The 15,360-nt window shown below is 31.5% G+C and overlaps 1 protein-coding gene across 1 annotated transcript in view; it reads left to right on the forward strand.

Moving 5' to 3' along the window:
• The window catches only part of LOC143240823 (protein FRA10AC1 homolog), a 56,787-nt gene that overhangs the window by 11,914 nt on the left and 29,513 nt on the right, over positions 1-15,360 (forward strand). Inside the window, exons 2-3 of the mRNA XM_076483969.1 lie at positions 2,603-2,664; positions 5,643-5,729. Coding sequence (XP_076340084.1) covers positions 2,603-2,664; positions 5,643-5,729 — 149 coding nt within the window. The remainder of the gene's footprint in view (positions 1-2,602; positions 2,665-5,642; positions 5,730-15,360) is intronic.

Consider the following 15,360-nt stretch of genomic DNA (forward strand, 5'->3'; position numbering starts at 1 on the left):
AAAAAAGGACATATTATATTTTCTTATGTAGTTCTTAAATAAATTTCTTATTTATGAGTTGTGTATTAAAAAAATAATTTATATTTTGATATTCTCAGTATTTTCAATGTGCACAAGATCTTACCATTTTATCATCTTCAATATTATTGTTGTGACTATTTTCATTAGTTCATTTATAATGCCTTTATTGTCAGGTTTTGGATCATCAGTTAGGACAATTATTTCAGCTTTAATTTTCATTGGTATTTTTTTGGTTTGTTTCTTTTACAACAACTTTTCCAAATTTCTGTTAATGAGTTTAAATATTTTATCTTTCTGTGTGTATAAACCATTACATATTTGAACAAGGCATTTTATTGTAATACATATTTTGCATCAAGTGCAGATTAAAGTCATTTCAAGTAAGTTAAATTATATGAGCCCTGAGATTGGAACAGAGGTATTTAGTACTGAATAAATTGCAGCATTACCTTCTCTACTTTCTTGAATTGTTACAAAGTAAGAAATTGTTTTTATAGTTATGTAAGAATTCACCATATATTTGAAAAACAAGAAGAAAGACTATATTCAAGTATAATTTTGATTGTTTAACTAGAATATGGTACTTCCATAATACTTCACTCTCCAAATGCTTTAATTTTGTTGTCCCTTTGTGTATGACCTGAAAAATTTTGTATGGGCATTTCTTTGTAAGTTTCAACATTTTGTATTAGTTTATCTGTCATGATAGTTGAACTTCTCAGTATACAATTTAATCTTTATAAAGCCTCCAATAGGTTTGAAGTTAGTTGAAATGAGTGTATTTAATAGGAAACTGACTAAATTGTGCAATTAGAATGTGCCTTAGCCATTGTTGAAATTTCATCCCTATGTATAATACTAGTTGTAGTAGTACAGTCTACCATTGATGATTGAAAATTTATTATCTTATATGTCATGTTAGATAAAGTTCTCAAGATACAATTCAGTGTTTATAAAGACTTGTAGTTTATTCACTTAAAATACATTTTACTTGGTAATATTTACAGTCTAAATAATACAAATGCTTTACATAATGCTAATGTTAGTACTACTGGTAATACTAATAGACTTAAATTTGCCCTATGCTATACAGTGCTATATAGTTTAATATAACATTTGATGTTAGATCACTTTTCAAATTTTTCAACTTCCAGTGTTCTATCACTTGTATACAATTAAAGGACTTGCAAAACATAGTAGCAAATGGCTTGCATATCCAATTCTTAACATTCTTCAAAACCTTTGGAGAAATATTATCCTTCCTAGATCATTACTATTTATTAATTATCCAGTGAACCCAGATAAGTAAGCTTAAATTAATAATAAAAAGTAATTTTACTAAATGACATAAAGCTACTATCCTAAAGATTAAGTCACAAAAACTGTTATTTATACGTGAAATAGAAAAGTTAATTGATAGCTTCCCTAAGTGGGATAATTGTATTTAAACAAATTTAAAATAAGCCTTACTTGTTTCACAAATCCATGAAATTTAATCATAATTGTAGTTTCAGATTAGGAAAGTTGAGGTGGTTATATCATTTAATACCTAGTTATTTGACCTTTTTTTTCTGTATCAAGTGTAAATATTTGATGTTATTCATAGGAAGAATTTTAGAATACCAATGTAAAAAGTTCTGTGAGCACCTTTTTTTTTCAACATTTTTTTTTCAATTGGGGTGTGCATAGTAGTCCCATATGACAAGAGGCTCATTTCTCTTAGGTCTGATTGTTGCCAACTCCTGTGCCTGATGTAGTGTCAGTTTTGTTATTGAAGTATCTTTCACAAAGGTGATAGAACAGTACAACATGGTCACATTAGTAAGTCTCCTGCTAGTCCAGCAGTAAGACTGTGGATTTACAATGCTAAAATCAGGGGTTTAATTTTCCTCGGTGGACTCAGCAGATAGCCTGCTGTAGCTTTACTATAAAAAAACACACACATTAGTAGACCAAATAATGCTTTCATGCAGAAAGGGAATGCTTTTGACACAGACATGTAACCTGGTAGATAAAGGTATCTTATATTTCAGTGATTTACCAATGTTTTCATGGGATAAGTAAGCCATAGCATGGCTTAATGCAACTCATAGGAATTTTTACATTAGCTTGAGTAGAGTAAAATTCTTAAAGATAAACTTTGATAAAAGGTGTACACCCTCCTTCACATACAGATAGAGGATCTTCAAAAACATACAACTCTTACATGTTCCCAGACAGTAATATCATAACTTTCAACATTTTTTCTTGTGTATGTTATGAACTGGATACCTTAACAGTAAATATACTGCTTCAAAATAAATCTATATTTAAGTTTGTTTATATTTGAAATGAGCAGATCTTTGACATAAATTGCTTCTTAATTATTGAATAACTTAAGAGTTAAGATGGGGATTGATGATTTCTTGTAAGGTAAAGATGTGTTTAAATTTTACTTTTTCCAAAGATGGGTAAGGAGAATCAGTCTTGGAGAACAAAATAGCCCATTGTTATCCATAGCTAGTATGATGTGTTAGTTTGTTTAAAGAGGTTTCTTTTGAAGCACATGCTGTTGGTTATTGTTGTTTTGTTTTTTTTGCAGGTATATTATGGAGGTGATTTTGATTCCAGCTTTGAAACTGACAATGAAGTAGAAAGGAAAAGGTTAGAAGTAGCATTGCTGTTGAGATTTGTAATGTTTAAATTTACAAAGAAAAATTAACATTCAGTAATCATCATCCCCCCTTCCCCCCAAAAAATAGAAAGTTTGTGCTTTAATGTGTATGAAAACATTATGCCAATAGTAATAGTGGTACTCAGAAGTTTTGAAGACAGATGAAATCTTTCAAAGTGTTATCTTCCACCAGTGTTGTGGATATAAAACTCTTCCTTTGATTGTGAAATTTTAAATGACATTTTGTTAGTTTTTAAATGAAAAGCATCAAAAAATTATAAATGGTTTTCTTATTTAATGAAGAGTGTAAACGTTTGGGAATCATCAGGCATTTATAGCTTGAAAGTAAGAGAACATAAAAAAAAATTGCTACACATGTTTTTGATTTTATATTCCAGAATCAATCAATAGTTACATTTGTAACTAAACTTAAAATTTAAATGAAAAGGTGTTGAATTACAAGAAATCATACATACAAATCATATATTTTAAGGGCTAACACACCATGTTTTATGAATTTAACTTTATAAAACATTAATCCATTTAGCAAAATTATTTAAAATGTTTATAGTATTTTCTGTCATGCAATACTGTTTTTTGTTTCTTTGTTTATACTAAACATTTGCTTTCCTTTTACTTGTATATATACAGTTTGTTTAGAGCACAGATATGTGCTAGGAGTATGCTATTGTTTTACAAAACAATTTGAGTCATTTGGGAAATTAGACAAATAAAATATCAGAATGAATTTAATAATGCTAAGTAAAAGGTAAAGCATATGGGGTTACCTCAGCCTCAGTTTAAAATATAATGACTGTTAGTGGAAATCCAGTAGTTATTGAATAAAAATATCTTGGTTTTGATTGACCAGTCTCTTAAACTATCAGGAAACATGTTGTTGCCAGTGAGAAATCAAGTATGATCTTCTGTCACACTTGCAGGAATAGTGGTATAAATCAAAGGAGGTTTGTTTGTTGTTGTTGTTTTTTTTCTCTGTTTAGGCCTCATTTAGAGTACTTTGTTCAATCTTAGGTTCCTTACTTTAAAGATACTGAGTTGTTGGAAGGGGTTCAAAGCATAGTTACTAGGATAATTCCTGGATAGAGGAGCTGCCTTTTAAGGACAAGTTAAGATCATTATCTTATTTTTTTCTCATGCAAAAATAAGGTTTCAAGGGGACTTATGTGTAGTGTTTGAAATTCTAAAGAGAAAGCTAGGATTCTTACATTATCTTTTTTGTGGGTGTAATGTTATGAGTGGAAGGACTATAGGACATGGATATAAGATATAGCAAGGTAGAATTAACATGTAAATTTGGAAATTTTATTTTTCAAATGAGGTGATAAGCCTTTTGAATGGATTGTTTTTGGATGTAATAAATACAACAGTATTATTAAAGAGAGGCCTTGGTTCTCTGGTGTGTGTGCGGTCTCAGGATTGACCTCATGCCTATGGTAAATGCAAGAAATTTGGATTACAATATAAAAGCTCTCACCCCATAACCCTGAGCTAAGACTCCAAAACAAGCCTTTGTGAAAGGAGAAGGATGTTCATGGGTTTAACCAATAATCAAGTTCAAAGAGCACTGGTGTAGAATGTATGAACTCTTGGTTTGAATCCAATTAATAGAAGAAAAAGAGTAGATTACCACAAGTATTTAGACTTCCATCAGATTTTCAACATTGCATTTTTACTTGATTACACTATGTAACAAAAGTTTTACCTTTTCTTGTTCCTGGACAGAAAGTGTTATTTCCCAATTGCTTATGCCTAAAGTAAATGGAAAAGACCTATTTTTCTTTTCAAACTTTGCTTTTGTGACCTGGGAGTGTATAAAGAAAACATGATGGGTGACTGTATTTGGGGGCTGATATGTGAAAGTGATATACATTACAGTCACAAATCTTGAAAAACTACTCACTTCTAAACATGTTTGTATAACTTTAGTATAAATACATGTAAATCTTGATTTATGTTGTTTTATTCAGACCTTTTGTAAATGAAAATGTGCAAATTTGGCCATTTTTTTTTAGAAAATAGGTTAATTTCAGGGAATAATGGCTATTTTCTGCACTTTTACAACATAAGCAATTAAGAAATAACACACTATCCAGGAACAAAATTTGTGTTACATAGTGTTATCTTATCTTGTATTGTATACTTGCAATATATGTGTATCCTTGAAAACAATACATGGCAGACTTGTTGGCCAGTCTGTCATTTTGTCCTGCCAGATTTGTCAAATCCAAATTCCCATGAGTAGTCCTGTATTTTACCAAATGAGTCTTTCTAACATGTATGTTTTAAGTAATAAACATTTGTTTCACTTTTGACCAGTTAGAGGACAACTATCATAGAATTGTACTATAACTAAAACAAACTTAAATATTTCTCTCGTTCATTGGCAATCCTTGTTTCCATGAAGAACAACTGAGACAATAGCAACACCAATTGTGGCAAGATGTGTGACAGTTTTCAGATTTCTTTGTGTTATTTAAGGCTAATCATTTCAAGTCCAAACATAAAAGAAAATAAATAAAGGATAAGAGCATTTATAATGTGGTTTACATTACTGATGAGTAATAATCACAGATTTTACTGTTCTAATATAAACAAACCTAAGAGAACTTCAGAACTACATTACACTACTTATAATTTAATATTATTGTGCTACTTATTTGCCAAACAATGGCATTCCAGGCTGAGCAAAGATAATTTACATAGGTTTAATACATACATTCATGTGGATTACTTATTATTTTGCTTTAGAAACATAAAAAGTATTAGAGAATTTTCACAATTTGTTTAATCTAGAAGTAATTAGCAAAACAGTGTCAAAAATTGTGTTCTATCAACTAAATATAATTTTGTAAACTTTCATGTAAACAGCTTTAATTGTAAAATGATTTAAGCTATACATTCTTTTCTCCCATTTTAAGAATTCTGACAGTTATTATCTTTCTGGTAGGACCAAACAACATGATTTAGCTGATAAGGTGAAGTCAAGTTCTACTGAGAAACCTTCAAGGCATTTTTTTAGTGAAGAATGTAGTAGGTAAGCTTTAGTTTTCAAAACAGTTAAATTATTTCACCTCAGAGTTATAAATGTATCTTATGATTTAACAGTGTGAAACGTAATTGTTTTTTTAAGTGTGGCATTTATACTGGTTTGCTTGACTTAAACTATGTTCCTTTGACCTTGCTTAATTACTGTAAAACAGAATGAAAATATTCTTGTACTAATAAATATTTGTATGTTTGTATTTAAATATAAAAATAAAATGGAAAGGAATTTGCAAGTGTTAATTGAATAGTATTTTTGTATTTATGTAGTTCATATTCTTTGTATGGTCAGCTTTGTTTTAACTATTCACTATATTGATTTATCTGAAATTAGAAGAGGACTCAATATCAGCATAAAAACTGACTTTAGTATAGTTCTAGATTTATAGTGTTCAGATCCTCCTGTTTGCTTTGAAAAGTTTTGGAAAATTCCTTAATTCTTTTCCTTTATGTGTACAAACTTTGAAATATGCTAAGTAATGTGACATCAGATGACTGCTGATAAATTCTTCACTTAATTATCTGACAGTGACAATGCCACACCTTTCACAAGGCTTGTAACATTAAAACACTGGAATGCTTGAACTGGAGGTGACATGTTATTAAACTAACAATGTCCTGGTAGAATCCTCTGAAAAAAGGTTGTGACCTGTTACATATTACAGGAAACTGTTCCTTGTTCAACTGCAGTACTTACTTCTGCTTATAAAATTAGCTATTCTCAATTATTGTTGCCCTCTATATGTAAACTGTTTATATACACAGGCTGCTTCTCCATATTGGAATTGAAAGAATCCAGTATATCTATCATAAAAATCTGCATGCATCACTTCTTCATCAGTGAGAGCATGACTTACTCATACAATACATGTGACTCCTTCTATACTTCTTTACACAACTATCACTTCTTGTTTCACAGACCTTATAGTTAGACATTATTCTTGTTTGTTTAATGATTCATGTTCTGCTTAAGTTTCCTCGTGAAGTGGTTTTTTTAATTTATTTAGTTTTCATTCCAGCAGTTCCTTCACTTTACATTTTTTTCAGTTCCAGTCACTTTATTCATTTTTTTCACACTTCAGTTTGGTGGACTTTGGTATGAATTCTGAAGTTCATGTTACCACTCCAGGGGTCACACCAGTGACTTATGCTCTTTCTCATCTGTTTCCACCTCCTAATTTTGCTGTATTTTCCAAACCATCACCTGAAGAACCATTTAGACTTCATGCAGTTTTATGGATTTTGTTTCCCAGATATGTGGCTTTTCATCCCTTTTTCCTATTTCTTATGAGCCACTTCCTTACTTACTACTTGATCAATCTTCCCACCCTACTTTGGTTTTTCTTTCTTTTCTTGATATTCAGGTTTATGCTGATCACCTTGCCTCACTATTAAGTGATGGGTAGGATTAGCATGCCTCATCCCCTCAGGCTTCAAATTAGGTCATGTTTTCATAGCATTGTCCTGACAGTCTCTTTTGGGAGCAACAGTTTTTTGGATCCATATTGCCTGTTTGGGCACCAAGTATTCTCACCTTTACAACTCTTTTATGGTATCCTTCTTCTCTAATCCTCCTCCTTGAGGCTTTCCATAGAATTCCTAAGAGGTTTTCTGAGGAAACCCTTTCCTTCACACCAACTCATTTGTTGTCTTTGGCTCTGGCTTTGCATACATGGTTTCTATGTTTTTTGGACTTTCTGGAACATATGGCCCCATTTCTGTAACAGTACTTTTTTTATACTCTCCTGGAAACATTGGAGCCACAGATTGTATCAGTCCAATAACAATTTACCCTTACTAATATTGTTGTGCATTTGTTTCAGTCAGAACCCCATGTGTCACCTATTACTGTTTCCTGCCCTTTCTATTTCCAACACTTACCTGTGTCTTCTCATGGTCCCTCTTCTTATCTTTTTTTTTTTTCCAGTGATATACCTCACATTACCAACAGTACTAGTGACTACCCAATGGCTTATGGTCTGGTTGGAGCTTGGCTTCCTGATTTTCTTCATTGCTGGCATTCCTTCATCAAGGATCAATGAGTTTTTCAGGTTTTTATTAGATTAATTTGTGATCCCCTTCCTTTCCAATCTCCCATGTCTCTTATCCCTGTTTCCTTCCCTTTTCTTCAGGATCTTGTGACCTGCCAGTGTCTGTCAGAAGTGGTTTGGAAATTGCTACCTCAACAGGTCATTAAACTTGTTCTCCATCCTTCAACACATTTTTATGCCATACTTTTTTTTGTTCCTGAGAAGACTGGACTGGAAGCCAATCATAGATTTATCTTGACTCAACCACTTCATTTACCTGCCCTGGTTTACAATAGTCTTTTCTTGCCCTAAAGTGGGCATTTTCTCTGGGTTTATGGATCACTGAAATGGACACCACCAACACTTCTTGCTGTATAACTATATCAACTTGGTCTGGTTCTTATCTTCAGTTTATGCAACTTGGGGTGGTTTTACAATTTTAAGCTGTACCATTTGGGCTTTCTGTGATCCCCCAGTGTTTTCTATCAAGTAGTCCAAGTATTTTTTCTGCATTTTTATGTTCTGGGGTTTCACTGTTACATGAATGACTGGCTTTTTCTGGTTCATTTGAAACTGGAATCAGCCACCCATGCTTAGCAACTCCATTTAATGGGTGGCTGCTCAAGTGAGTTGGTTAATCAAACTGGAGAAGTCCTTCCTCAGACCTACTCAATATCCATTTAGGATTCTTTTTTGACACTTGTTTTAGTCAGGCCTAGCCTTATCCTTTAAGACTTCATTTTGTGGAACTGTTATTTCCTCCCCTCTTAACTTCAGTGCTTACATCTTCTTTCAAACTTCCAAGTGATAATTCAGTAGAAGTGTTTAAAAGGAGTCACATGTATTACATGACGTTTCATGCTCATATTGATGGAGAAGTGGTGCATGATAATTTGCATGAGAGACATATTGGAGTCTTTTAATTCCAATAGGGGGAATCAAAAGGCTTGTGGCATGCATATAGAAAAAGTTCACATATGGAGAGCAGCACTGAATTTGTATTTTTCTTATAGCAAAGCCACATCGGGCTATCTGCTCAGCCCATCGAGGGGAATTGAACCCCTGATTTTAGCGTTGTAAATCCGAAGACATACCGCTGTACTAGCGGGGGGCAGCAGCACTGAAAAAGAATAGCTAATTTTGTGAGAGGAGGTAACTATCTATCAGAAATTTTCGGTGTAGGGAAATTGTGACTTCAGTAATAAAGTGCAGTATTCCTTTTCAGATTGGAACGTAACATAATTTCTTCTGTATTTTGCCTAATGACCATCATTATTTTTAAACCATAGTCTCTGATCTGAGGAAAATGTTAAATTATTGAATACAAACAAAAGTTTTCTTAATTTTAGAGCTGTTCAGATGGCAATTCTACTTTAAGCAGATGATTAATGTTATAAACTGTTGTTGGATTCTGTTTCTTAGTTGCTCATGCACTCTCATTGACTGTCAAACATGATGTCACTGTGTTAAATTGGTAAAAAAAGTAGCTAAGAAAAATGTATAAAATTCTAGTTCAGCTATAATAGGTTATTAACATTAGATGAAGAATGATGCATGAATAGAGCTATTGTAAGCCATGTTTGTTGAGACATTGTACTGGTTCCTTAAACTATTATTTTAAGAATAGCTGATATTTAGTCATAGTGTTTACTGACCTCAGACTATAAAACTGAAGCTAATTTCACATTCAGGTTTATCATGGGTTTTGATGTTCTTTATCTTTTAAAGGTCATTACTGTCTTTAAGTGGTTGTGTAATTGTAACTTGTCTTAAACCCCATAACCACAGGTATCACTGACACCAATTCTTTTAAACCCCTTCTGTGCATGTTGTTGAGTTACATTCAAAATTTTATTAAACCATTTTCGTATGAATGTGTTTTAATGAAATTATTATTACCAAGTACATTATAGCTTAAAGTTTTATTGCTTTATTTTGAAACATTTAAAACAGCAATTAAAACTGCAGGTTTTTGTTGTTACGTGATCCAATTATGGTTACAAGTCTAAATTTTATGAGCTGTTATACATGATACTGTAAGAATAGAACAAAGACTGTCAATGTAGAAGGTCTTAATAAAGTTCCAACTTTCTTTCATTAGTATCTGGAAAATTTTCAAGAATTTCTTGATGGTGGTTTTACATTCTAATATTTCTAAGCCTAAGGTCAGCTACACCCATTTGCAAAGTCAAAGCTGTGTTGGCAGGTGGCAACTTAAAATTGAATTACATGCTTACAACCAATGAAAAGAAGAGATTTCACAATATTCAGTTATAGCCTGAAGAAACCTCTACCAATTTACAGATGTGTAGCATGAGATAGAAGAAAAGCTTAGTCATTGTTTTCTTGAGGTGTACCTAGTGCTAAACACTTATTTTTCACATTTAATGTATTCATATTGTAGTAGGAAGCCACATTAATTTATCCTAATTAGTCCTTAGTTCCTAACAGCATACATCTATTTATAATTAAATTTTATTGTTTTATTTCCCATTGCAGCTTGACTAACTACTTTCAATGTGCTTATAAGTTGTAAATCACACAGGGAACTTGCAGTTTCTTCTAGATTTTTAAAAATATTGCCTTGTAGAATTAAGAGCTTGTATACCATTAAAATATGAATTATTAGCTAAGATTTTATGCTATTTTAATTGGTGTAATATAAACAGAAATTAGTTTAATAAAATGTTTAATGTAAGACACTAAAACCTGGTGTCATGTGGTGGATGGATGAATTAACTGCATTTCTTTATTGAATGCAATGTTACTTTTTTCTTTGTTACACTTTTATTCTTTCTGCTTGATTGTAACTTCATTTCCTCTAGTCATCACATTTCTTCTTTGTGGTATTTTAATCAAAGTATGCTAGAAACAAAATAAGTATGTGTATGTATATATATGCATATAATGATAATTAAAAAAAAGAAAAGAAAAGGGGGTCTGAAACTTGGACATTCTCCATCAGGAATTTTCTCCGATTGTGTTAATGGTGAGTAGAAGCACCATAACTCTTCAAGGAGCTGTTGTTCCATAGTTATCCATTTAGCTCATTTACAGCTAATACTTGATGAGTGACAGATCTTTAATTTCATTCTGTAGCAGGGTACTTTAAATATTGTGGAAATATGCAGTTACTTAATTCTTATATAGCTGTGAGGAACCATGGTATAATAACGTGTTTGCTACTGATGTTTCTCAAACATGATTTTACTGATACGGTGCATCAGATTGTTGGTTCAAATGTATCATCTTAACCTTAAAGTGACGTAGGAAGGTCGAAATGTTGTTCTCTCCTTATCAATAAAAGTGTTAATACCCATACCAGCTGTTCTGAGATATATTATTTCAAGTGTGTTTATCATCATCAAGAAGGTTGTTGGTTCCTTTCTACCTGCTTCTCCAGTTCAGGTCTCTCATATGTTTCATTGCCTTCTGTGTAGCTTGATTTACTTGTGAACAGTTTTAACCAGCTTTTCTAACTCCAGCCTATGCTTTTGGTTCTTTTCTCCTTGTTGAGAAACAATTACCTCCTCCTTTTTTGTTTCCTATGTTCATAACTCAATTATGTGACTTTCTATCTCTTTCACCTTTATATCATGATGATAGGCCTCCCACAGTCCCACTCTTATGTTGATCACTGTCTTCCTCATCTGTCAGTATTTGCTATAGACCCTTTTATATTTTTTGAACCCCAATCTCTTTTGCCATTTCTATCTCCATGGGGTGTTCCTACTCCTCATTCTTTGTTGCTTTCTTTTCTGTAATCTACTCTGTCTCATCTTATTTTTACTTTGCTCCATCTCTACTATTCACTTTTTGAATGTGATTCTTTGTTAAATCCATGATAATTTTGATGGGGACACCCCTTCTTATTTATTTGATTCCTAATTTTTGTACTGTTTCTATGTTGACTTGATCTCTCTGTTCTTTTGATATCCTCAGTCTGGATACTCTTCTTTCAAGTGTTCTTCTTTCTCATATGATCTAAGTTGTGTCCCTATTTTCACTGCACCAATCTTTGTGAGTGTTCTTCATTCCTTGATATCTTGAGCTAGGGCTGCTTGCATACAATCTTTGCTTATTTATTCTTTGTTTTACTGTCTCATGGAGTATAGGTATGTCAGTGGGCTACCAGACCTCAGAAGTTCAGAGGGACTACTCCTTTAGTGTTCCTCATCTCTTCTTGGGAGATTCTAGCTTCTTTTTGTTCATGTTTTCCCTTCACTGGGTTATGGAGGATCTGTGGTACATCCTCTATGATCCTTTATCTGCTCTTGTGCACATCTTCATTATTTCTCTCTCTACCATTCTGGCTTGATCACTTCAGCATGAACCAGAGTATTCCACCTTTCTCAAACTGACTTGCATTCTTACATCAACATTTACTTTTTTTTCTTTCCATCTGGAGAATCAGTTCTTCACACTTCCATTCCTTCTAGGGTTTGGTAGTTATAAACATTCTATAGACCTCTGCAGCTTTTCAGGATTACTATAACCTTTGTTCATGATTGTCACGCTGTCTTATTATGATCCATTCCAACACTTCACATGTCAACTATTCATGAGACACCCACTATCTGGGCCTAAGCTTTAAATGGTTTTTGACAAATGTGAGTTAATTTTAACAGTTGGTGGTCAATAAATAGTAGTTATCTACACATTTTACCTCTTGCTAAAAGAAAATGGGCAATTGTTTAATTTATGAAATTTAGAATTCACATTTTCTACTGGTTAAAAATGCACCCAATAACATTATTAGAAAGAGAAATATTCTTAAAAAGAATGGAGGTTATGTGAACATGAGTTGAACCTATATAATTATATATTAATAAAGCATAAAGATAGGTAGCAGTTTTATTTTTTAAATTATTGTTATCTGTATCATGTTTCTATTTGGTTGAAGAATCTAAAGCCCTTGTAAAGAACAAATATCTATAAATAATTAGTCACAGCATTTCTTGGTAACATCAATTTGAAAGTCACAAATTAATAATTTTTTTAGATTTACTTTTTTTCACTTAACCCTTTTGAAACAGGTTTGGTATAAAATACATGAGCTTGTAAACCTGTTTGTACACATAACTTCTAATGCTGTATGTGTATCTTCACAAATTTTGGTAGACATTTGGTAATTATTCCATGGCTTGTACACAAAGATTCAGATTTTTTAGTGAGGTTTTTTTTTTGCTAAAGATTTTATTTATAAAACTATCAAGTCTGGTTTGTTACTAATCCAAGTGTGAAGTGATTTTCATGTCATGATTAAAAGCTATTCTTCATCCCAAAACATCTCATATATTATTTGTGTAATCTGTAAAACCCCCAAATACAAATCAAATGTTAGTTTTAAGTAAAACTATATTTTGTGTTATTTTCTCTACCATAAAAAACTAGGAAATAAATGTAAGTTATGTTGTTGTTGTTTTTTTGTTTTAGAATACTACAGATTATAACATTATACATTTATATATATTTATTTATTTATTATTATACTGACTTCCCAATCATGCACAGCTGACATTAGTAGCAATATAGAAGTTGCAATGATATGGTTCATGTGCACTCATGTTACCATACCCTATATATATTATGTATAAAACTGACCATTAGTCTTTACAAAGTGACCTGTCTTTTTTGGCTGTGTCTTAGTGGACTAGTATTATGTGAAATATTGTCATATTTCAATCATTATACAATATATATGCATATGGATTATTACTATGTACAAACAAGTTCTTAAATTTATTTTAATTAAAACATAAAACAGTAACTGAAAAAGTAGAACAAATAATTATCACTTATTATGACCTTTATTTGGTTTCTGCTTCTCATAGCTTGCTAAGCCTTAAAACATTTTGCACATGGAGAATGTGAAATGAAAATTATTTAAGGTTTTATGACTGCATTTGAATAACTCAAGTCATAAATTACTACATTGATACCATAGAATTTCTTTATAATTTATGAAGTTTAGTAACTAAGTTGTATTTCAATCTAAAATAATATAAATTTCCAAGCAGACTAAAAGACACAACCTACCTTCTTGAAATCTTGTTTCAATAGAATGAGATGGTGTCTTAACACAGGAAAATGGCTGATAAAGCCATAAAAGGGACTCTGAGTTTTTGATTAGTTATTCATATGTCATATATATGTATATACAAGTAAGTGTATATAAGGATCCATTTCTAAAAATGGAAAGCAGTGAGTAGGTTCACTGTGTTTGATTCAGTATGAGTAATATCTCGGCTAGTATAAAAGATAGGATGTTCTTATTTTATATTCTAGCTTTTCAATATTCATAATTTGAGTTACTAATTCATACAACACTATAGACTTCATATTTCAACATCACAACTATCTAATTTGAACCAGTGCTACAATGTACCACATAGCACACACAAATTTATATGTAAGGTTTTTTTTAATATTCACTTAAGTTAAGAAATTGAATAATCTATAATACTAAAAGTTGAATTATAATCTACAGTTTGATACCAAAATTATTGATATAATTAATAAATTAGTAGTTCAATGAAATTTTGAATGCGAGTCAAGAAGCACAATAACATGGACTTTGACCCACGACCAGTAGTGATAGGGTTAAAAAATTAAAACTTGAAGTATACAAACACCTGAATTATAAATTATCCTTTGGTGAAAAGCTTATTGACATATTTTAATTGAATTTTGAATGTAAGTTTCTAAAACAGTCATTATGTGAATGTTGATCTGTCTGTATTTAGAGGGTTAAGTTGAACAAACTTTATTTAATTGAAAAAAAAATCATAATAGCAGTATTTCAATATTACTCGATAGTTTGAATAATCAAAAATGTAAATTATCAGGAACAATAATTTTAATTAGTTAATTATTTTTGTGAAATGAATCAATAATAATTTTGATAATTGAAATAAGTAGTAATCAGAAATACTGGATGACTATTTTTGAAATATTAATAGATTTTAATATTTAAGGGTAATTTAGTCTGACTAATTGTAAATGATGCTGACAAATGTAATTGATTGAGCTAATCCACTATTTCAGGGGTGGCCAACCTTGCTTAATGTAACAGCCCCATACAATAAACTTCATATGTTTGAGAGCTGCATGACATGAACAAATATTACACACACATTTTTATCCCTACATGCACTTTTTTACATAAATTTTATATAAATAATAAGAAATACATGTACCTAATAATATTTATTCATGTATGTAGTTTTTAAACTGTTAATTTGTATTAGTTTCAATAATCCCAAAGTGCATATGTATATATCAAATATTTTCAAAATCTTGGCTGATTATTGTTTTAACTATATTGAGATTATTTTCATCTCCATACTTTTGCTTCTTAGAATTTGATGATGCCATCTTCCTTCACAAAATTTTACAGACACTTCTCAAAATTAAAGTGAAAAGAAACAATAAGCTCCAACAAGTGCAATACAACCAAACTCTACAGCACCCAGTATCAAACTAACACTGCTAATTTACTGCCTGCAACATAGCCGCACATGTCACAATCACATAATCATAAGCCATGCCCACTAAAACTAACATTGTCAGGACCGGCTTGTACAATTACTG

Source organism: Tachypleus tridentatus, chromosome 13 (genome assembly GCF_004210375.1).
Source record: "Tachypleus tridentatus isolate NWPU-2018 chromosome 13, ASM421037v1, whole genome shotgun sequence".
Classification (NCBI taxonomy): domain Eukaryota; kingdom Metazoa; phylum Arthropoda; class Merostomata; order Xiphosura; family Limulidae; genus Tachypleus; species Tachypleus tridentatus.